This window comes from Filicampus tigris, chromosome 4 (genome assembly GCF_054856515.1).
Source record: "Filicampus tigris isolate MCC_2025a chromosome 4, RoL_Ftig_1.0, whole genome shotgun sequence".
Taxonomy (NCBI): Eukaryota; Metazoa; Chordata; class Actinopteri; order Syngnathiformes; family Syngnathidae; genus Filicampus; species Filicampus tigris.
This window is the reverse complement of record NC_141220.1, coordinates 25614565-25638902: the sequence shown is the minus strand read 5'-3', so window position 1 is coordinate 25638902 and position 24338 is coordinate 25614565. Positions and strand designations below refer to the sequence as shown.

General features: G+C 42.2%; 1 protein-coding gene across 3 annotated transcripts in view; it reads left to right on the top strand.

Moving 5' to 3' along the window:
- plxnb2b (plexin b2b) overlaps positions 1–21809 on the top strand; it is a 183434-nt gene extending 161625 nt beyond the window's left edge. For all 3 annotated transcript variants that reach the window (XM_086027394.1, XM_086027395.1, XM_086027393.1), the window contains 12 exons: positions 1860–1926; positions 3012–3158; positions 5063–5219; positions 6811–6911; positions 9088–9172; positions 9468–9619; positions 10784–10944; positions 13238–13385; positions 14020–14084; positions 14166–14241; positions 14727–14801; positions 15747–21809. In XM_086027394.1, coding sequence (XP_085883520.1) covers positions 1860–1926; positions 3012–3158; positions 5063–5219; positions 6811–6911; positions 9088–9172; positions 9468–9619; positions 10784–10944; positions 13238–13385; positions 14020–14084; positions 14166–14241; positions 14727–14801; positions 15747–15851 — 1339 coding nt within the window. In that variant the 3' untranslated portion in view covers positions 15852–21809. The remainder of the gene's footprint in view (positions 1–1859; positions 1927–3011; positions 3159–5062; positions 5220–6810; positions 6912–9087; positions 9173–9467; positions 9620–10783; positions 10945–13237; positions 13386–14019; positions 14085–14165; positions 14242–14726; positions 14802–15746) is intronic.
- Positions 21810–24338: the final 2529 nt, after the last annotated feature.

Below are 24338 nucleotides of genomic sequence, written 5' to 3'. Positions count from 1 at the left end.
GGGGTAATTTATCAGGACCAGGACTTTCTGGGACACGTGGGTCGATATGAAGTGCCTTTGGTTTCCTCATCAGAATCACTCTTAGAATCGGTACTCGGTCATCATGAAAATGTCGCGGGATAATGAAACTCACAGAGATGGGCACTTGACCCTATTTTGCCAGTCCGTCTTCCATCCGCGACCTGGGCACCCCATCCGTTATCGTCCCTCCGTCCTTATTCATAAAGATAATCGTCTTCAGACCCCGTCCGTCCTCGTGCTTTAAAAAGCAAGCGTCATCTTTTTTTCAGTTCAGCCCGTACATGGATAGTTGCTGAATAGTTGCACTAATGTTTCGTAATTTTCTGCTTATGTATTTACTTGGCTCTTGTCAAGCTTATTAACATGTCCACCCTGTCGTAGTGAAGTAATCAACTGATATCAGAACCTTTCAGGAATTGGAAATATTTTTTTTAAACAGCACACAGTCAGCTTGCTAACGGAATCATGTTGCTATAAAATGAAAGTCCACTACATGCTTATTAAAGTCCAAAATGTCCACCCTGTCATTTTCCACCCTGTCAGCAAGCCCTCGTATTTTGCTATTTACAAGTAAATTGTCATTTTGTCGTTTTATATTTTAAATAAAGTGTGGGAGCTTGACCAATATGCATTTCTCACAGTACGTCATCTATTTAATACAACCAATATGAAGTTAAATGGAAAATCTCCAATTTTGGGGGGAGTGAAATGGGGACGTGTCAAGAGCACCTCATGGTGATATCGACTTGGGTAATACTTTTAAGAGGACCTTTGGATATGGGTCTGAATGCTGGGCCAAGCCATTTTGGAGGGTTATTTCATTGAAATAGCCTTAGCCTTAACATTTTTGTTCATCTCATCGCCATGCATGATCATGTGAAAGTCAAAACGTCCAAAGCGGAAAGCCTCTCTTGTTTTGTCATCCCTCATTGTTAGCGAGATGCGCTAATGTCACTTGAACTCTCCGCCGTGTTTTGCCACTTAGCCACTGGCTGTTAAACAAATGCGCATCTTAATTATCCCCCCAGTAGAGAGGCTCATTATGCTGATTAGGTCATTGAGCCAACACGAGAACGCCCCGCGCCCGCCACCCACCCCCACCCCACCCCCCGCCCCCAGCTCCAAATTCTTAAGCGCATCTAATTAGGCATGCTAACCGCTACCAATGCATGGGGACGAGGGAGGCCGCCGCCGGTTGATATCTGTCGCGACGATCCGTCAAAGTGTCGGCTGAGTATGGAGTAGTTTGATCGACACCGACACTGACAGGCTTCCCAGAAATGCCTTGTCAACATTGTGGAGAAACGCTGTCTTGAATGTGCATCGCCGCATTCCGTGCTGTCACTGGGATAATTGACCCAGCAGCACTGGAAAGAAAAAAAAAAAAATAGGCACTCTTTCCAGCAGCTTTGACATTTGCCGCCATTTGAACAAATCTTCGGGGATGATTGTTTGTTTGTTTGTTTGTTTGTTTTATTAGACGTTCTGTTTTGTCTCGAGTGGTCAAAAATGCATGGAAGAAATCATTTGATTGGATTGGCCTTAAAAGGTTTCAAATGTGGCTTCCGTACTGTTTCGTCTCAATTGCTTTAATATGATTTTGTTAGTGTTTCTCCTATTGTAATTGTTCAATATATCACTCTAATAAATTTGAATCCCAAATATCTAATGTTCTTCTGCTTGTATTGCATTACACACATCGATGATGGCCCGTGACGGCCTCGGAGGAATCGTTTCCGATGGGTCCTCATCTAAAAAGGCTTAAAACTAATTGAAGTTGAAAAAAAAAAAAAAAATCTTCAAATTCAATCATCGCTGTCCTGTAATTTGTGTTTTAGATCCGAGACGGTGGTAGAAAGGATGCTGTGCAACTGGATGTCCATCTGCCTTTACCAGTTCCTAAAGGTAACACACTTCAGTCGGATGCACCGACCATGCAATGATCATTGAGGTCAAAGTGCCCGCATTCTCCACTTTGCTGCGGCGAACCGTTTTCTCATTGCCTTCAGTCTCCTCAAGTGAAACTGCCCGGTGTGTTGATCTCTGTTTTCTTGCTGCCCACATTCTCTATTTTACTGCAGTGGTTGGTTTTCTGCCCTTTCTGCCCTTTGTCTCCACTTTGCTGTGGGGGTCCAATTTATTTGTTCCCACAGTCCCCTTTTTGCTGCAACAAACCTGTTTTCTTGCTCCCCTCAGTTTGCACTTTGCTGCCACTGTTCATTTTCATGCCACCCCCAGTCTCTGATTTGCCATGGCGCTCCATTTTAATTATGCCCGCAGTCTCCATTTGTATACAGCAGAACATTTTCTCACTGTGCACTTTCTCCACTTTGCTGCTGCTCACTATTTCCACGCTGCCCTCAATTTCCATGTCATTGCAGCGCTCCATTTCTCCATTTTCTTGATAGCCCACAGTCTCCAAAGTGCAGCATGAGTCCATTTTTTTCACTGCCCTCATTCTCCAATTTGCAGTTTGCCGCATTCTCCAGTTTGTTGCAACACCCCATTTTCTCACCGCCTTTATTGCCCTCCCTTTTCGTACTGCCCTCATTCTCCACTTGTTTGCATCGCCCCGTTTATCCGCTGCCCTCAGTCTCCACTTTGCTTTCGTGGTTTGTCTTCTCACTGTTCTCAGTCTCCACTTTTTGTGGAGTAGTCTGTTTTCTCGTTGCCCTAAGCCTCCGTTTTGATGATGCTCTCATTTCACGGCACAACATTTTCCTGCTGCCCTCATTCTCCACTTTGCTGCACAGCTGTTTGCTTATTGCCCATATTCTCCACTTTGCCTCACCGGGCTATTATTTTCTTGCTACCCTCAGTCTCCTCTTGGGGGAAAAACCTTCTCTTTTGCAGAGACGTTAATACAGTAGAGCTTGGTAAACTTTATGTGTTAGCATTTCTTTATTTTATAGTTTCTCACAGTACCTCCTATATTTTTCTAACCCCCCAAATAATCACAATGCGCTTAATTGTAATCGTTTGTGTGACAGGACTCGGCAGGCGAGCCCTTGTACAAACTGTTCCGGGCCATCAAGCACCAGATTGAGAAAGGGCCCGTCGACGCCCGAGTGAAAAAAGCCAAGTACACCCTCAACGACACGGGCCTGCTGGGCGATGACGTGGAGTACTCCGTGCTGGTGAGATGAGACGCGCTAACGTGTAGGAATACAACAGCTGCTTAAAGTTTGCGCTTCACGGTTGCCGCGGTAACCGGATGTATGGCGGGGGAGACTGCCCCCGAGGCCACCAGCTGCTTTTGTATGACATCCGTTTTCAGTGTCATGTGCTCGGGTGGAAAAAGACACGGAGGCCAGCCAACGTGTTCACGACTCAACTTGGACGCCACTGTGCTGTATCTGACCCCCCCCCCCAGCCCCCCCCTTTCAGTTACGAAAAAGCTAATGCGAACACTGTCAATGTCAGCGCACACACACACATGCCCACACACACAAAAAAATTAATAAAATGGCCACTTGGTAATGGCGATGTCGAGGACAATTATCGAATTAGCCCCCAATCGTGCCGTCAACCCCCCCCCCCCCCCACGGTGATGGATCTCTTCCTGTGATTGAATTACAGTGGAGAGGGCAAGGCAAGCCCCCCCACCAATCCCCCGCGGACGTGATTTCACAGGCGTTCACGATTACTTTGGATTTCACGGGCTGCTCTTCACATTGACACTCAAATGCAGAGCGAGTAGGATTGGATTGCTGCAATTCCCCTAAAGCCGCCCCCCCCCCCAAACCTCCCACCGCCCACCCCCCACCACCTCTTTGACGTCAAGGTCCCCCTTGCCATTCTCTTGATTGCATCAAGTGGTCAATTAGTTCCTGGCCGAGTGACTCAAGTTGCCCCCGCTGAGCCGCGGTCATTAGGTGACAGAATTCCGATCAAGTGCCTCCGCCTGTGTGAAGCCCGGTTACCGTGGCAACCACCGATGTGTGTCGGCCCGCACGCATATGTGCCTTTCGGGTGCGAGGCCACACGATATCCAGTTGGGCTAGTTGGACCCTTTCCCTGGAAAGTCGTTGGAATTCAGAAGCGCTAAATACAAAGTCAATGTTTTTGTCGTAAACAGACATGGAAGCAATTGAATTTTCATTGAAATTTTGTTTCACTATTTTTACTGAGACCCCTGCCTCCCCCCACGAACAAATGAGAATTTGACTTTTTGATATAGAAATACCCCTGTAGTAGGACAACGATGCCAAACCAACACATACGGAAAAGCCATTCTGGTGCCCAAAGACTGCCCTTAATCTCCGCTTTGCTGCAGCAGTCCATTAACTTGCTGCCCACATTCTTGACTTGACTGCAGCACTCTGGTTTCTCCCTGCCCTCAGTCTCTCCTATGCTGCAGTGGACCATCATCTTGCATTTGATTTACTGCCCTCAGTCTCCTCTCGGATACAGTGTTGTCTCCCTTGCTAAGAAGCAAATACCCTCATTCTCCTCCTTGGTACTTTCCCTAACACGATTGCATAATTCTATTTTTAACGTCTGAATGACAAGAACCCCAGAACAGCATATAAGGTGATACCTTTTCAGTGGCGTAAGACTGCCCTCAGTCTCCACTTTGCTGTGGCAGCCCATTTTCCTTCTGCCTTTATTCTCGACTTGCTACAGTGCTGTTTTCTGGTTGGCCCGTGTCGCCATTTTGCTGCAGGGCTCCATTTCTCTAGCTGCCCTTAGTCTCGCCTCAGATAAAATGTGTCTCACTTGACCCTCGTTCTCCGCAGTTTGTTGCCGCGTCTTGTGTGCGATGTGGTGTACTTTTAGTTTCCTGCTCTACTTTTTTGGAAATGTGCACACCATCTATGACTGACCTTTAACAAGACCGAAAAAAAAAAAAAACCAACCCTTTTTTTAGACTAATTTATATTAGGCTTTTTTTTTTCTCTTTTTCAATTTTACGAGAATGGGGTTTGCGCATTCCAGACACCTCATTAATGTGAAAATGTCAAACAAATGACAAAATTGGACATGCGCGTTTTTCACAGGACAGCGACAAAACGCCGACTTTGTTGTGTCTTGTTGCCAGACGCTGCAAGTGCTGGTGCACGGCGAGGGTCCCGACGTGACGCCCGTCAAGGTTCTGAGCTGCGACACCATCTCGCAGGTGAAGGAGAAGATCATCGAGCAGGTGTACAGGAACCTGCCCTACTCCGCGCGGCCCAAGGTGGACAGCGTCACGCTAGGCGAGTGAAGAGTTCAAAGGCGCTGACATTTCGGAAGGTCACTCAATTATACGGAGGGGAAAAAAAGAAACGGGGCCGTCATTTTACAAATTCAGCATACCATGTTCAGCAGTCAAAGGGTGAACTCTTTTATGTCACTTAAAAAAAAATGTAATTGCCATTAGAGGGGTCAGAAAAGAAGCTAAATATAGCAACAACGTCACTGAGTTGGTAATGTGTCCTTTAAAGTTACGAGTGAGCGTTTTTATTGTTTGTACATTCAAACACTGCGTGACCTTAAAAGTGGGGTCGTTTGGGGTTCAAAAAAATAAATAAATAAATAAAGCTTTTTTAAAAATTCCAAATTGTCAGCAAGTTTGATGATAACGATCCATCCAGAAAAGTTACTTACATAGAAAAGCGTCTGGCAGCTCAGTGCAACATGAAAAATACAATTCCTTAAATATCATTTGCGTTACAATATGCTAGTTTTACCAAGCAGATGCTAGCAACAGATGCTGATGTAAACAACATGTAGCTGGAAGATACTGGCTAATGACCAGAGAAGCTTGCCAACAACTGGCAGGTTTGCACCACTCAAAGCTAAAGGGCGAGAAGTCTGACTTTGACGTTAGCGTTTTAAACAGACTTTTGCACTCTTGCACATACTTTGAAACTTGTATGACAGTTAAGAATTACAGTTACTTCCTATCGAAAATATGTTTTGAATTGATCTTTTTTTTTTTTTTTTTTTTTCCAGCTCCGTTTCAGTCGCGGCAGCAAAAAAGAAAAGCTTTTATTCGCTAAACAAAGTTCTAAAGTTGCAAACCTAAGGGGAGCCGACTTCAAAAGCTCAAATCTCCACAGACATTTTTGCCACATCAAAGACATCCACCTCCCACCTCCCCCCACCCACGCCCCCCACCCACGCCCCCCACCCCAATTCCCACGCACGCAGCCGATCTCATTCCGTTCTGCGTTTCGGATAAGTGCAGATCTGTCGCCTTTCGTAGCGCATCGGGACGATAACCCTCTCATGTGGCGCTAATTGTAAATGAGCCGCGATGGCGCCCTAACCCAGGTCTGCGCCGCGGTTGAATCTCATCTCCATTCAAAAGTGTGGAGCTGCCAATCAGTTTCGGAATTACATTTAGAATATTTCTCAGTCAGCTACTATCTGGTCTGCACACAGCAGCACACGCACATCATTAAACCTCAGGATTTTTCCTGGCTGAGATCGAGGCAGAGGTGGTACCATCCTGACCATGCACCATGACGTGCATGTATTCTGTAAATTCAGCGGACTCACTTTCTTTCACAGGGAACATACTATATATATATATATATATATATATATATATATATATATATACATATATATATATATATATATATATATATATATATATATATATATATATATATATATATATATATATATATATATATATATATAAAAACCCTGAACATGGACCAATTAATTAAGTAGCGAGCAGAATGTAGCTCAATGTACGGTAAATGGTTACAAGTAAAACTATGCCAAGTACCCTAACAAGTACAAATGCAAAAAATGAAGTTAGTGAAACCTTTTTTTTCCCTTTTCTCTCCACAGAGTGGCGCCCGGGCTCTACAGGCCAGATTTTGTCCGATCTGGACTTGACATCCCAGAAAGAGGGCAGATGGAAACGCGTCAACACACTGGCTCACTACAATGTACGTACCCTTCCGTCATTTTTCACTGCGGGAAAAAGATTGTTGCCATCTATAAGTCGATCCGCCTCTGTTTTTAAGTCGTCGAATCCGACTCAACTTTCAGCAGCGTGCATCTAGCATGTACACAATCATGAACCCATGCTACATACGCGACTGTATTCAGTAGGTCGGTTATTCAACCATCAACAGCATTAGCTAGCATATTAGCTAAAAAATCGTAGCCATCTATAAGTCGATCCGCCTCTATTATTAAGTCGGCGAATCCGACTCAACTTTCAGCAGCGTGCAACTAGCATGTACACAATCATGAACCCATGCTACATACGCGACTGTATTCAGTAGGTCGGTTATTCAACCATCAACAGCATTAGCTAGCATATTAGCTAAAAAATCGTAGCCATCTATAAGTCGATCCGCCTCTATTTTTAAGTCGGCGAATCCGACTCAACTTTCAGCAGCGTGTAACTAGCATGTACACAATCATGAACCCATGCTACATACGCGACTGTATTATTCAACGATCAACAGCATTAGCTAGCATATTAGCCCCAGCGACTTTGCCCTTGTAACATTACAACATAATTCCGCTAACTTTCCGAGTACTCGGGCCCAAAAGTGTCTTTCCTTCACGCTTGCTCCAGCTCACGCAGGTGTACCTAATGCCATGGCTGTTTAGCGTCCACACTAGAAGTACACAGCGGCAAAACCGAGAAAAAGCACCACAATCCCTCCTCGGCAGCATTTAGTTGAACCCCCGGCAGTGACAGAAGCCCTCTAAATCTTGCTATCACCACATCGACCCTGTGAAAACAAAGGTCAGCCGCAAATATCGCCCTTCTGCGCCGCCTTTCATGCGCTTAAATCTTCATTCTTCTGTGGTGCCCTGCTATCGTTAACGCTCGGATTGTCCGTTAAAAGTTGAATCTTTAGCCCCCCCCCCCCCAACCCCACCCCACCCCGCGTGCCGCTAATGCCGCTGTTTGGGAGAAAATAGCCTGCAAACATGCCCGGGTGAAAGCCAGCCGTGGTTGTCGCGTCTAGTCAGCTTGTATTGATTATGAATTAGTTCGGGGCCACAAAGGAAAACCGTGTGAGTGCGAGGTGCATTGTTACGTTTTTACTAATACTAAAACTACCGAACTGCTTTGCGATAAACTACAGAGGGGCTATTTTTTGGTCAACAATGGTAGATGATGATTACAAGAATGAAGTTATACATGTGACTTTGTCGTAACAATCCAACTTTTTTTTTCTCAAATTGTATGCTCGCAATCTTAAAAGTTAATTTTAACTTTCTTTCATGTAATTATTTTTTTTCTGGTGACTTTCTGGTTACAACTTATTTTCAGAGTTACATAGTTTGTTTGTGTGTATATATATATATATATATATATATATATATATATATATATATATATATATATATATATATATATACTCCGAATAATATTTTTATTACTCGACCATCCGAACTTTTTTATTATAAAATGACATCTTTTGTTCTTGTAACATTACAACTTTATTCTTTACATCTTTTTTTAACGTTCCAACTTATTTATCGTTATAATATAAATCACTAACTTTATGACTTCATTTTCCTAGATTTCTTTTTTAAATTTGACCAATACTCTCCCTTTTTCCTCATGATTTCACTTTTTTTTCTTGATTTTTAATATTTGTTTTTCACAATATAAGACAATATTACTTTTTCTCATAACTTAAAGCTTTTCTTCTTTCAAATTGTGACTTTTTTTCCCTCACCCAAAAAGTGTAGTTCTTAATAATTATTGAAATACAAAAATCTTATCGTAATATTTAGACTTTTTGTTTGTTCTGTTTGACCCTAATAGTTCTTAACGGACATGGCGATTATCAACTACTTTATTAATCATATATATATATTTTTTAATATATTATATTTTTAAATATTTTTCATTTGAAATATTTTTAAAAATGTCATGCCACATTACTGTCCAAAAAACGTCATTATATGTAACCGTTTCTTACTACGTATTTTTATTCTATTCATTCATTCTTTTTTTTTTCATTTGAAACAATCTGCTGCGTGCTGTGTTCAATTCCCCTCTCGAGGATTATTTTCTATTCTATATATTGACCTTGGCGGAGGTCTCCTCTAAGTAGTTCCGTTGTGTTTTGTGTGTGCGTTGCATTGCAGGTCCGCGACAACGCCACCTTAGTCTTGTCGCGAGTGCTCCACACTCAGCAGAACTACGAGCAGAACCAGGAAAACCACGAGGAGCGTAAGTGCTTTGAAAGGATGACATTTCCCCAGGCCTTCACCCACATCCCCGCTCTCATTTAGCATGCTAATTCATGTTTTATTTCGAGCCGCGCTCCTTTAAGATCCCTTTCAAATGAGACGCGCTTTCTTTTCATGTGCTTTTCGTAAAAGCGGATTCTTACTCCAGCGTTTGTCTTTGATGTCCTCGTCGCATTCTTTTACAATCCTGCTGAGTGCCGACAAACGCTTGTTGTTACCCGTGTGGAGTGCGCGTTCATCGGCGCCCTGCGTGACTTGCTCGAGCGTCGTTTCAGGGAACGCGCTGCTGGATGACGACAAGGTGTTCCACCTCGTGAGGCCCGCCGACGAGCTGGATGAGATCAAGTCCAAGCGGGGCAGCATTAAGGACAAGTCCATGACCAAAGCCATCACCGAGATTTATCTCACTCGGCTGCTCTCTGTCAAGGTGCACATTGATTCCACTTTGTTCTATTTTGTTGACATCTCAAAAAAAAATCAAATCAAATAAAAAAGTTGTTTTTAGAAAATCGACTTTTTTTTCTTGTAATATCTACTCTTTATTTTACAACCTCATTCTTGTAATGTTGCAACATTATTCTCATTGTATCGCATTTAAAAAAAAAAAAAAAAAAAAAAAAATTGACATAGGAGTCAAATTTGTTCCGTGACCATACTTGTAACTCAAATCACTTGCATTCATTCATTTGAATGGAAATGCCATTAATCCATTCCAACTTTTCCACAAAAATATTTTTGTAACCAACACTGTAAAATATTTCACGTCATAGAAACACACAATAATACTTATGTACTAAAATAGAAATGCAAAGGAATGTCCAGCTTTATTGCTACTTCTTTCACTTCACTTTGGCTGAACTTAATCGTTTTCACCGCTGTTTGCCTTTTTCCGTCAGTCTTTTCTTTTTATGAATTTGAAACCATGGAAAATTGCAGCGTACACATAAGTACAGCATGCTGTTGTTCGGGTTGCGTTAAGAGTTTTGGTGAAAAAAAAAAAATGAAAAAAAGTGTGTTGTATGGAATGATGGAATAGAATTTGAATATATATATTTTTTTAAGTGATTTTCTAAGTGATTAAACATTACAGCTTTACTCCCAAAATGAAACGAACAAATACAAAACGCCGTAGACGGGCTAACAAAACTAGCATCAATGCCCATCATTCTTTTATTCAATTTAATGATGTTATTGTTGTATTTTTTTATGAAGTACAACATTATATATGCTGTGTAATTATTCTTACAGGTTACAAAAAAAAAAAAAGGGGTGATTTACGTGTTTGCTTCATTTTGATATTCGGGGATTACTTCTCTTTATCTGTCCACGCGTACGATTCTCATCGTCCTCCATCTGCCCGTGTTATTCGCGCGTCTTTTCCGCGAATGACTTTCATCACACTTTTGATTTGCTTTGCCGGTTGAGGTTGTTCCGCCACCTGTTGCTTTTGCAGCTTGCAAATGTGTTGTCACGGGGGGTGGATTATTTTTGCGGTTGCCATTAACCCCGAGCAAATACGAAAGCAGTTTCAAATTCCATCTCCATTCCACAGTGCTTCTCGGACTCATTTGGGCTTTGCCGTTTCTTCTAGGGAACGTTGCAGCAGTTTGTGGACGATTTCTTCCGCAGCGTGCTGTGCTCCGGGGCAGTGGTGCCGCCGGCGGTCAAATATTTCTTTGACTTCTTGGACGAGCAGGCGCTCAAGCACAACAACGTGGATGAGGAGACCATCCACATCTGGAAGACCAACAGGTATGTTTGGGAGGACAAGATGGATTTGGGGGGGATTTGTCTATATGTGAATTTGGAGGAGGGTTGGAAAATGTGTTCTTGTGCTCACACCATAGCTGTGTCTAATGTCGCAAACCTTTTTGGGTGGCCGTTAATGACCTGTGGCATTGTAAATTTCCCCGTATTATCCGTTTTGTGGTTATCATCACTGGCAGAGCTAAAGTGGGGGCCGCAAGGGCACTGCCCCCCCCCCTTAAATATGCTTGGATTTTTTTTCCAGGAATTTTTTTTTAATGACATTTTATCAGTGTTTTCTGAAGAATTTTTGGGGATTGTAAAAAAAAAAAAATTTTTTTTTGGGGTGCGTTTTCGTCTTTTGAAAAAAATATTTTTACGTTCAAACATTTTTCAAAAATGTCGTCTTTGCTCCCGTTATATTCCGTATATGACTTTTTTTTTCACATAATCTTGCAGTTTTAGTCTCGTTACTGTACGACATTCTACTACGACCTTTTTCCTGTAATTTTACTTGTAAAACTATTTTTATCATAATATTGTGACTTTTCACATATTTTAACTTCAGTCTCCAACTTTTCTTGTAAAATTTAAATTTCCAACCTTTTTTTTTCTTCTTATATCTTATGACTCCATTCTCATAACATCGAAACGTGAATCCAGTCATTTGTAACTTTTTGGCGTTATATTGCATCCACACTTAGCATTTCTCTTTTCGAATTGGCCTCGTAACTTCAAAACACAATTCTTGTAATATTCCACTTGTATTCCTGAAAAAAATCTTTTTATTCCTGCGACATATATATCCGGGCGGAAAATGTTTTATTCAACCACGCGGAAACTTCTTCTCGAATAACCTGCAGTCATAACCTCCGTCGATTCCTGGCCGAAGTCGTCAAACTTTGAACCCTGGCGTCAAATTTCCCAAACACTGCAACGCGCACGCCGAGGCGTCAAATCCACATCTGCGTCCGGAGCTCTAGCGAGTAACTCTCCCAATGAAACAAAAGTAGATTATCCGAGAAAGAGATGCATACGGATGTGCAAATGCGCTTCGCTGCGTTTTTAGCATTTGCAATCCCGCCGCTCCCGTGTGACATTTCCGCGCATAAATTAGTGTCACGCCGGCGCAGTCTGGGGCGCCCCAGACAACGTGTTGCATGTCGATGTCTGTGATTGACGCGCGGATGAGAGCGAGCGAGAGAGAGAGAGAGCAAGAGAAGAGCGCACCGGCACAAGGACAGGCGATGAGCGATTTAATTACTCGGCGCCGCACACTCGCCATCCAGCCGTCATGTTTATCAAATCAATGCGGGACCACGTATTAAATATGAATGTGTGTACGAGGCAGAACAACAAACAAACATGGTAATTGTGTCCCAAGCTAATTTAATTGTGGGATTGTTGCAACAGCGTTATTTTGATGCTTGTGTTGCACCCTCCTGAGGTTTTTTTTTTTTTTTGGGTTTTGCCCACCCCGTATGTATTTTATTTGACACTCTGCGGTTTTCATGTCTCACTTGGGCGGGCACGGGCTCAGATCAAAGAGGATGTTTTTTTTTTTTTTTCTTTTTTTATTATTATTATTTTTTTATGCATACATCGTTATTATGGAAACGACTGAGGCTGTTGTTTTGTGTTCAGAGGGGAAATCAGTTAGCGTAGTCGAGCGTTGCGCGCCGTGCCGACTGTGGTGTTCAGAGTCGCTGTAGGACTTTTCGAGGTCAGATTTTGGCGAGGAGTCCCCCCCCCCCCCCCCCCCCTCCGACAAGCATCGCTGGCTGTTGCTCAGCTCCGAGATCCCTTTTGTTTGCCTTTTGGAGCACTTGTGTTTGTCTTTTGGATTGTGAAGGATCTGAGCGCGCTAAAACCGTCCACTGAATTATTCATGATTAAGAATTGACTTCAAGTCAATGCTATTGATTCTGTCTCAACGTGCCATAATGCCGTGGTTTTCAGAGTTGTTCAACTTTCACGGATATTTTTTTTTTTTTTCCCCCGATAGGAAATCGTTAGGCTTTACACGATCAGGATCTTGGAGCTGATCAGCGGCTTTTAAAAAAAAAAAAAAAAAAAAAAAAAAACGATCACAGATACGCTCAGAAGATGGACCAATCAATCAGCTTGTTCATTTACTGAGCAGCTTGGCCAAATTAAACACAAATAAATCTCCCCAAAACAAGTATTTTTTACCCCATTACAAAAACATGAATGTTAGGTCATTTGCAGTGCCGGGCAAAGTCGATTTTTTTCTTTGCCAAAAATGCTCAGCAGGCTTTTTGCCTTGTGTTTCCTGCAGCCTGCCTCTGCGCTTCTGGGTGAACATCCTCAAGAACCCCCACTTCATCTTCGACGTCCACGTGTCGGAAGTGGTGGACGCCTCGCTCTCCGTCATCGCGCAGACCTTCATGGACGCCTGCACCAAGACCGAGCACAAGCTCAGTCGGGTGAGTCAACCCACAGCCTTGAAGTGCGTGAGGGGCGGCGACGGGACAGTTAATTGACACCCAGACATGAAGGGTTTCAACTTCAAATACACTGCAAATTATGAATCCAAACCACTTTAATATCATTTCAAACTCATTTTACATCACACTGACAAATTATTTAATTTAGGATTTTTTTTTTTTTTTTTTTTTTTTACAAAGACTCTCCATAACTTCTAACAACCCAAGCTAAACTTGGCTACTCCCCAACATGCAAAGGCTGTCTTTCAGTCGATATGCATATATCGCTTCAGCATACTTCCTTGACACCAGTCATTTGGCTCACCTTTTGGCACATTGGTGCCTTTTAAAAACAGCACATGAACCACAAATGAGTGGTTGCGGGTCGCTGACATTTTCAGACCGCCCTTTTACCAAAACGTTTTGAAAGATTTTGAACAGAATGTAAATGGGATTGAATAGCTGGACTGTGAAAAGACCAATAAACACGTCGATGGCAGTGAATGAGTTAAGTGCAGTGAAGGAAGATGATTTGACGGCCAAATATTTTTGGAGTTATGCACATTGTCAAGGAACAAACTCATAAGTCAAGGCGCCTCCGTGTTAACGAGGAGTTTGTTGTTTGTGTGGACAGGACTCCCCGAGTAACAAACTTCTCTATGCAAAGGAGATCTCGACCTACAAGAAGATGGTGGATGAGTAAGCGCCGTCAGCAATTTTTACTCTCGCACACGTTGTCTCTTTCGCAGTCTGAACGGCGTTTGTCTGTGTGTGCGTCAGTTATTACAAGGGCATCCGACAGATGGTCCCCGTCAGTGACCAGGACATGAACACTCATCTGGCCGAGGTCTCGCGGGTAAGACGCCATTTTTTTCTTTGCTTACGCTGCTCAGACTACGGACGTAAGCCGAGGTCGGCTCCAAGACAGAGGCAGTCCTCTGCGAGGCTTTTTTTTTTTTTTTTTTACTTGTTATTTTTGAAATCACTGAAGTGAATTCTCTCTTTGTTTTTTTTTTTATTTATATATATTTTTTTTAACCGCGTGAATGCCATAAAGCAAGCCTATGCAAGACCAAAAAATAAAAGTGCATGTATTTACATGCTGCGCTATTGTTCAAATTTAAATAAATGAGTAGACGTTTCATATTTTCAATTGTTTTTTTGTTTTTTTTTTCAGTTTGGTATGTTTTGATTGAACTGACTTTTTTAAATGTTTTTTTTTTTTTATGCACTTTTTAGCATTTGCACTCGGCACCCATTTTGCCTGAAGTTGACTGATGTTTTCCTTCGTCGCGCCTTCTAATGGTGACTTGTGTTTCATTTGATTGTTTTCGCGGCCAGTCTCACACAGACAAGCTGAATACACAAGTGGCTCTGCATCAGCTGTACCGGTACGCCAGCAAGTACTACGACGGGGTAAGAGGCCCAAAGGCGGTCTGTCCCAGCGAACGCACCACTGCCGGCTTTTGTTATTGCTTTTTGCCTCCCGCCCCGCCTCCTCCTGCTTGACACGCCCGAAGAGTGATTGCGTGCAATTTTAATTGGAATTATTTCTCCGGGATATGAATTGGAAAATTACTGTCGGGAATTGATTTTTTTTTTTTTTTTTTTTTTCCCCCCCTTCGTCTTAGGCTTTCAAGTGTCCATTGCGTGCCACTTGAGGTCACAAAAAAGGAGGAATCAACAAAAGCTAATGAAGAAATAGGATTAAAATTTAAATGAAACCTGCAAGCGGGGCCCGGCAGAGTTTGTTTCGTCTTTATTTGTTGTAGAGGAACATGTGCATGTTTGAACATTTTAAATAAAAAAAAATGTCAATGCACCCAATTATAGCCAAAAGGCTCATTTCCGTTTGTAGTAGACAAATAATCACCCTACAGGTATTAATGTTGACACATTTGGCTCTCAATTAACAATTTCTGTCATTCATTTTCATTTTCGAGTAAAATGATAAATAATGGCGGGATCAGATTTACCCAAATCTATTGTGTAAGTAAAATGCTGTTAATCCCGATGGATTGTTCCGTGTGTATGAAGTTAAATTGACTGGCATTTTGAGTTCAAAGAAAGAAAAATGAAGTTTAAATAAAAGACATTCAAAATACTTCTTTTTTTTTTTTTTGACAAAGAAATCGTAAAATCGGGTTTGAGAGAAAATAATCGGGATTTTCTTATTTGGCAAAATGGAACAGCCCTAACTGTATGTATACTGCGCGACAGGTGTTCGGCCGCATCTCCCCCCCCCCCCTCCGTTTCGTCAACAACCTCTTCCACTCACTCCTCCTTCGCTTGGGTGTCCTTGAACTCCCAACTCTTTTCCGATCGTCCTCCCTCACGCGCCTTCTCTCCGTCTCCTCCCAGATCATCTCATCCCTGGACGAGGACCCGGCGGCGCAGAGTAAGCAGCTGACCCTGCGGCTCCAGCAGATAGCAGCCGCCCTGGAAAACAAAGTGACTGATCTCTAACGCGCGGAAGGAGACGGGCGGGATAATCGGCGGCGTCCTGCCAGTGACTACAGGGGCTTATTTCTCCTTGTTTTCCGCTTGATAAATCACAGCGAGACGGAGGTGGCGTGCGTTATTGCCCTGGGACAATATTCAAATAATAATAATAATAATGTTCTCCCGTGCGGCGTATCATTGAAATGCGTACGGAGAGCAAAGCGAGTTGATGATGTGTTACGCTGTCAAAAAAATGGAAAAAAAAAAAAAAGGTACGCCTTAAAGCTCACTTGCCAAACCTCAAGCACGCGTCGCGGGAAGCGTGGAAAGAGAGGGAGAGAAAGAAGTAAGCCCCTGTGGCAGGAGATAATCAGATGTTCAATTTCTTTTCCTTCGGAGAATTGTATGATCTATTTTTTTTAAATCTGTCTTTATGGCCGAAAAAAAAAAAAAAAAAGAAGAGCTTTATAAGGAAACTCCCCCAAAAAAAAAAAAAAAACTTTTTAAATGGATCAGCCGGCGGTGCGGATCGTGTTTTGGAGAGCGGCCGATTTGAATTTACACACGGGATGCCTAAAGTCGGGCGTGAGGGCCGAGCGGCGCCCGCTTCCTGTCAATGCCCCGCCCCCCTTTTTCCCAGGCCACACCCACCACCCGGGCCCACATTGACAGGAGCCTGCGCCCCCCACTTTGACGGAGACCAAAGGGTCCTCACACAAGGACAATTGTACAGGCTCACGTGAACGACGGCTCAACAGTATATCTATTTTTTAACGTCGCTTATTTTTCAAGCCGCGCGTGCTTTGTGGAAGCCGCTAACAGCACAGTCCGTCTCCCTTTAGTGTTCAGTGCCATGGTACATTCCACTTTCGAAAAACAAAAGCACAGAAGAACATTTCAGTGTCTTTTTTTTTTTTTTTTTTTTTTAATCGCTCCTAAAAGGGGGAAGTCAACGCTAACATTTTTTTTTTTTTTCAAGAATATGTTCTATGCAAGCCCACTAGTTGAAACAGGGCATTGCGATATAAATATTGCGTTTGTGGAATAAGAGTTAATCCGCAACTTATTTAGCTATCTCCGGGGGCGGCCATTTTGTCTTCTGTCGACTGAAAATGACATGGCAACTGTTCACACAATCACGGCTTGACCTGTTTTCTGAATCTGAGCCGCGATGAACATATTCTTGAAAAAAAAAAAACATGTTTGGGTTGACTTGCGCTTGATTTTTTTTTTTTTTTTTTGTAGCTGCTATCTTAATAATGTCTTATTCACATCAGGCCTGCAATGAGCTACCGACAAATCACATCAATTTACAATCACCAGAATTTAGTAGGGTATTACTTGAAACCGGATGAATTTGGATTGTTCACAAGTTGCAAGGTCAAAAGTCTAATTGCAACAAACCACATCGTGTCGCGCATCAAATTAAAGGCCTTGGTAACGGCTTCTCAGATCTGTAATTATTGTGTTAATACACTCTTGTGTAATGACAAAATCACTTTTTTTTTTTTTTTTTTTTTTTTCGCTCGAAAAGGTCACCAATATCCATCCACCAAAATATAAGCAAATCCTACTCAATTCTGGCGAGAACTGGCTCACAAATCATATCCGCCTACGGTAGCAGTTCAGCAATAGAATAATAGTAAATATAATACGTTTATATTTGATTAGTGTTAAGATGTTCCTGTGCCATTCTTTTTTTTTTTTTTTTTTTTTATTTTTTTTTTTTTATAAATGTATATCTGTTGTCCAAATATTCATCAAGCATCCTGCCTCTTGAAGCTATGTAATAGCCCTTTTGCTGATTGCTGTCAATAATCTGCCGAGTATGCAGTTGCTAAGCGGTACATATTGAACGAAATGGCTTGTATATATTCGTTATACTTTTTGGGATTATTGTGTGAGAGCAGGGCGGGGCGAGTCGCTCTGACGCTTCTTCATCTGGAAAATGTCGGCGCGTGGCGATGATGTCATGGAGGACCTGAGACCTTGTTGTACGAGTACCTGACAACGGTCGAGTGTGTAGCATGGGGGTGTGTGTGTGTGCACCTGCCCGTGGTTGTGTGTGTACCTGGCCATTGTTGCGTATGCGCCTGTTTATAATTGTGTTGAGTGTGTACGCCCCCCACCCCGCCCACTGTGTATGTACCTCGTTGAGTGTGTGTGTGCGTGTGTGTGTGTGTGGACATCATACCGCGGTTTTCCGAATCAGAATAGCTTTATTGTCGCTGTACCACAGAGTGCGACGAAATGGAACCGGCGCAACCCGTCCGAGAAAACAACTTTTTTTTTTTTTGCAGATGAAAAGAAATCATAAGAGATGGGGAGGGCAAAAAAAATATATAAAAACACAGACTGAGTTTATGTAAGGGGAGCACAGTATGGATTTAGGGAGAAAAAAAAAAAAAATAAAAACTCAACAAATAGGCATACATTACTACACGACACACAGACTTTCTGTTTGTGTGTGTACCTGATCGTGGTTGTGTCTATACCTTAAAAAGGTAGGGTGTGTAACTGACTTTGGTTGTGTGTGTACCTGAACTTGGTTCTGTGTACACTTGACCCTGGCTGCGTGGATACCTGACAATGGGAATGCGTGTACCTCATCGCGGCTGTGGGTGTACCTGGCCATGGTTGTGTATGTACCTCAACATGGTTGGCCTTACCCTGGTAGCGCATGTACCTGAACTGGTGTCGTGTATGTACCCGACCTTGCTTGTGTGTGTACCCCGCCCTGGCTGTGTGCGCGCACATCCGATCATGATCGTGTACACCAGACCTTGGTCATGTGTATACCTTCCCATGGTTGCGTGCATACCTGACAATGGCTGTGTGTGTGTGTACCCGACCGTTCTAGTGTATGTACCTGACCTTGGGTGTGTGTGTGTGTACCCCACCATGGCTGTGTGTGCGCACATCCGATCATGATTGTGTATACCTTCCCATGGTTGTGTGCATACCTGACAATGGCTGTGTGTGTGCCTGACCATTCCAGTGTATGTACCTGACCTTGGGTGTGTGTGTGTACCCCACCATGGCTGTGCGTGCGCACATCCGATCATGACTGTGTATACCAGACCTTGGTCGTGTGTATACCTTCCCATGGTTGTGTGCATACCTGACAATGGCTGTGTGTGTGTACCTGACCGCTCTAGTGTATGTCCCTGACCTTGGGTGTGTGTGTGTGTACCCCACCATGGCTGTGTGTGCGCACATCCGATCATGATTGTGTATACCTTCCCATGGTTGTGTGTACACCTTCCCGTGTTTGTGTGTAATGGACAATGGTTGTGTATGTATCCCAGCTTTTGTGTGTAGCTTACCACAGTTGGGCGTGTACCCCGACGATGAACGCGTGTGCGCCGCACGCGTCCAACTTCACCAGAGTCACTTGACCATGTTTGTGTCCGTACCTCACCATGGTCGTGTGTATACCGTGCCACGGTCACCCGTGTAGCCGACAACAGACGCGTGTGTTTCTCAGTGTGGTTATTGTGTGCACCCGACCACGGTTGTGTATAGCTGTGGAGAATAACGAGCTCCAGAGACCCCTTAGAATGTTAAACCCTGCCTTTGCGAGGGTTTGGGGGGGGGGGGGGGGTAACGTGCACGGACCTCAAGCCTACCTGTCCCGCCTTGCTGTCTCAGCGCGCCCCGACGTCCAGAACAACAGCACTTGGCCCCGCCCTAACCACCCAACCTCCCCTCCACACCTTCAATCGAACGGCATCAGCCTGGGCCGGCGTCCCCGTTGACTCGTCTCACTGGCAGAGTCGATGCAAGAAGCTTCTTTCAGAGCCTTTCTTTGACCAAAAATGTGCCTTATTGAATAGGTCGATACATATAATGTTTCTAAATTATTCTCTAGGTAACCTATGACGACGATAGTGCTATAGACACAGCAATGTATTTGGACTTGTGATATTGTGTGTGCTGTCTAAAATGCTAGAAATGCCCCGCTGCAGCAGTATGTGCGCGTGTGAGTGCCAATTAGGGGTTGGGGATTGCGATGTTTTACCGATAGTAGCGGGATACGGCAAAAATTCCGATATTGCAGCGATTCTCAAAGCTTTTGCACCAAGTAGCAGCTCCGTCACGACGACCACGTAGCGTCTCAGAACCAAGCGGTCATCGAAAAGGACGCCGAGGGTTATTCCTTACAAGTGCATTTCATATGATTGGAAGGCACTCTTACATAATGCACTGTTTGAATATTAACACTGTGGTAAAATATAGAAAAATGCTAACTAATAAAAACTGTAGTTAAATAATGATTGCATTAATTGCACTTAAGTACAATACAAATTAGGCGAGTATCAATGCCGGCCTTATTTTGATGTATGTCTTGGATGTTGCCGATACCACCCAGAGATACTTAAGACCCCCCCCCCCCCCCCCAAAAAAAATCTGACATTGACTAAGTCCTCCTTGGCAGTAGTTGGCGCTATACTGCGGCAGTTTGACACATCGGCAAATCATCGTCTGCGTCAGAAAGAAATGTCTGTTGACTTTTTTTTTTTGTAAATGTGTTAAAGCAGGAGTCAACCCAAGCATCATTTTTTTCAAGAATATGTTCCCAGCAGGCCCACTAGTTGAAACACAGCATTCTGATTCATTTTGCGTTTGTGGACTATAAGTTAAGTAGCAAAATGCACTTATTTTTAGCCATCTCTGGGGGCGGCCATTTTGTCACTTCTGTCGACTGAAAATGACATCACAACTGCTCACATCGACCAATCGCGGCTGACCTGTTCTCTGAATCTGAGCCGTGATTGGTCGTTGTGAGCAATTTGTGATGTCATTTTCAGTCGACAGAAGACAAAATGGCCGCCCCCAGAGAGAGTGGATTAACACTTATTCCACAAACGCAAAATTAATCAGAAAGCCCTGTTTCATCTAGTGGGCTTGCATAAAACATATTCTTGAAAAAAATATGTTTGCGTTGACGTCCGCTTTAAATACAATTTTATACTTGAAACGACTTGAGGTTTCAGTACATTTTATTGGTGACTACTCACACTGGTATCGGTCTGACAAAAAGTGGGATAAAACTCGTCCCTAAATAAATGTTACATGATTATTTTATGTACTACCAGAAGCCCATTTTAGACTTTTTTTTTTTTTTTTTTTTTTAAGACTAAACTTTGAGAATCGCTGCTACATTGGAAGCAAATCACCTTCGGTACATAATCGATATCGGACATCAACCGTATCGCCATTGAATGCTGTGGCATCGATACCGCATCCCACCCCGACCGCCAATAGGCCGAATACATTTCATAGTGATTTCTTTGACGGTCGCAGTGTTGATATGTGTGCGTTTTTTTTTGGGTGTCTGTGGTGGTGTGAGCTTTGTAGGCCCAAAAAGCCAAACTTGGATTCTTTCCCCCGCCCATGTTTAACATTCCTAAAGAACTCAAAACAAGTGGGGTGCAGGGGGCGGGTTTTCTTCTGTAGACTTCTGAATAGAGCGCAAAAATAGTTCCCGTGGTGTTTATTTTCCACCCTGCGTTTTCTTGGCTATTCCACAGTGCGTGCGATAAATGACTTCTACCTATACTCGACAAATGACCTTTCTTACTGCTGTGCAGTTATTATTTTTATGATTTCTCGTTTCCTATACTGTATCAATCTTTGTAAAACATGTTGAAATACTGTATTATGACTGTATACTCCTATGCATTGAGTCCTGGAAGAAAAAAAAAAAAAAAAAGACAAGAAAAAAGCTGTTGTGTTGAGTCCTTTTTTTTTTTTTTTTTTTTTTTTTTTTTAAAAAAAGTCCGATTGAATGTGTTCTTAATGTGAACAAAGTGCGGCAATGTAAGCTGCTCGGGGTTTTGTATCTGATCTGCTTGTGTTAATTTAATTGAACCAACGCAGCGTTGTGTGTGCGCGTGTCAGTGGATGGAGCTCTTACAGGCAGATTTCATCATGCGCTCCTGTGTGAATAAACTTGGAGGCCAATATGCCCTTCATATCGCCCTGTGTTTCTTTTCACTTTTCCAATAGTGATTGGCTTCAATTGGAAGTCTCTCCGCCCATGCATATTGCATGATTTACAATCACCTTGGCCTGCCGGCTCGTATTTGCCACACAGCCAATTTCTTTTTGAAGTTAACTGGTATTTATACAGCTCATTCCGAGCGCCCTGACTTCACGCGGGAGTCGGCGCACAACCTGGGCCTGCAGAAGTAATAAGTTAACTTCAGAATAATTTGATTCCGCTTAAAAAAAAAGAAAAAAAAAAAAAAAAAAAAAGAGTCGCTTTGGGATTGGAGGAGAAGCTCTATACCAGGGATGTGCAACTGGCAGCCGGCGGGCCGCATGTGGCCCACGCCCTCAATCTGAGTGGCCCATATTTAATTTTTTTTTTTTTTTTAAAACATTACCAAAAATTTTTGGGGGTGTTCTTAGATTTTAAACGTTTTCTTTAATACAGTGGACCCTCGCGGTTCAGCACCTGTGGATTCACCTGTTCGTGGATTTATTTTTTATTTTATTTTTCAAAATCTTTTTTATGGTGGGGGTGTTTTTTGGGTGAATTCTTTGCGGGGGGAGCTCAGGTTTTTTTTTTTTTGTGGAAAACGCATAGCAAGTGCTAATAGTCGACTGGCGGGTGGGGAGGACGGTGCGAACGGAATTGTGCATTTGTACAAATCCGCCCCCCACCAACCGGCTGAAAATAGCCCAAACTTTCATGTGTGCATTTATATCGATTGTTGAGACTCTCCCACACACTCCAGGAGTCCCCTCACACACCCCGAAGGGTGCACATCACCATTTGAGAATCCCCGCTTGTTCCATTTTACAAGGCCGAGTGCTAAAACTTGACATGTTTATTTGCCTCCCACTTGTATTCTCATATTTTCAGTGCAGCTACCTCCAATCATGTTGTCAGTCTTCATGAAGCACATGAGGAGGTCTAATAAAACAAAGCTTTGCAAAATGAGATGAGAATATAAATAGCCGCCCGGCATCCCTGTCGTCCGCGGAGAAGGTTGACGAATGACTGCGAAAACATTAATTAGGTGCTGACAGCTAAGCATGAAATGGGAATAAAGAAAGATGAGGGGCCAAAGTTGCCTCGTATTGACTGTCTAACAAGCACGAGCGGCTGCGGGCAATCGCTGATGCATCAGCACGCTTGAAGTGGTGAGGAATTGCTCTCACCGCCCGGTCACAGCAAAACTTGTTACAAGGGCTTGGCCCATTAACGGGCCGGTATTCCATCTTTTAAAATTGGCAAAAAATCGATTATCGTATTAGCCGATTATTTTATTTTTAACACATTAGCGCGTTACAACAAAGACAATGACATTCAAACTTTCCTCTGTATGTGTGTGTGAATACACACGTATATATATGTATATGTGTGTTTTTATATATATATGTATATATGTGTGTGTATATATGTATGTGTGTGTGTGTGTGTGTGTGTGCGTGCGTGTGTGCGCGCGTGTGTGTATTTGTAAATGTGTATATGTGTGTATGTGTGTATGTATATATATATGTATATGTGTGTATGTATATGTATGTATGTATATATGTATATGTGTGTATATATATATATGTATGTATGTATATGTATATATACGTATGTATATATATATGTATACATGTGTGTGTGTGTATATATGTATATATGTGTGTGTGTATATATGTGTGTGTGTATGTATATATGTGTGTGTATATGTATATATGTATATGTGCATGTATATATGTATGTATATGTATGTATATATGTGTATATATAAATGTGTATATATGTGTATATATAAATGTGTATATATATGTGTATATATAAATGTGTGTATATATATATAAATGTATATGTATATATGTGTGTGTGTGTATATATGTATGTGTGTGTGTGTATATATGTATATATGTGTGTGTATATATGTATATATGTGTGTGTATATGTATATATGTATATGTGTATGTATATACGTATATGTATGTATATGTACGTATATGTATGTATATATGTGTATATATAAATGTGTATATATAAATGTGTATATATGTGTATATATAAATGTGTATATATATAGGTGTATATATAAATGTGTGTGTATATATATATATATATATATATATATATATATATATATATATATATATATATATATATATATATATATAAATAAATGTGTGTGTATATATATATATATATAAATAAATGTGTGTGTGTATATATATATATATATAAATGTGTGTGTATATATATATATGTATGTATATATATATATATATATATATATATATAGACTTGGACACGGCCCTGAAATGGCACATAATTCCAATTATTTTCAAAGTTTTTCAAAGTGCAAATCAGGACAATTAGAGCCGGCCTCCTTCCTGCCATCCTTCTGTCTCAGCATCCAGCCTCTCCTTCTGCACAGGACCATTGTTTACCAGCTGGAAGCCTTTCACCTTCACCTGCTTCAAAACCTTCTAATTAGATATTTCTCAGATTTTTGGAGCGACCTTTGGGGAAGAGCGAGG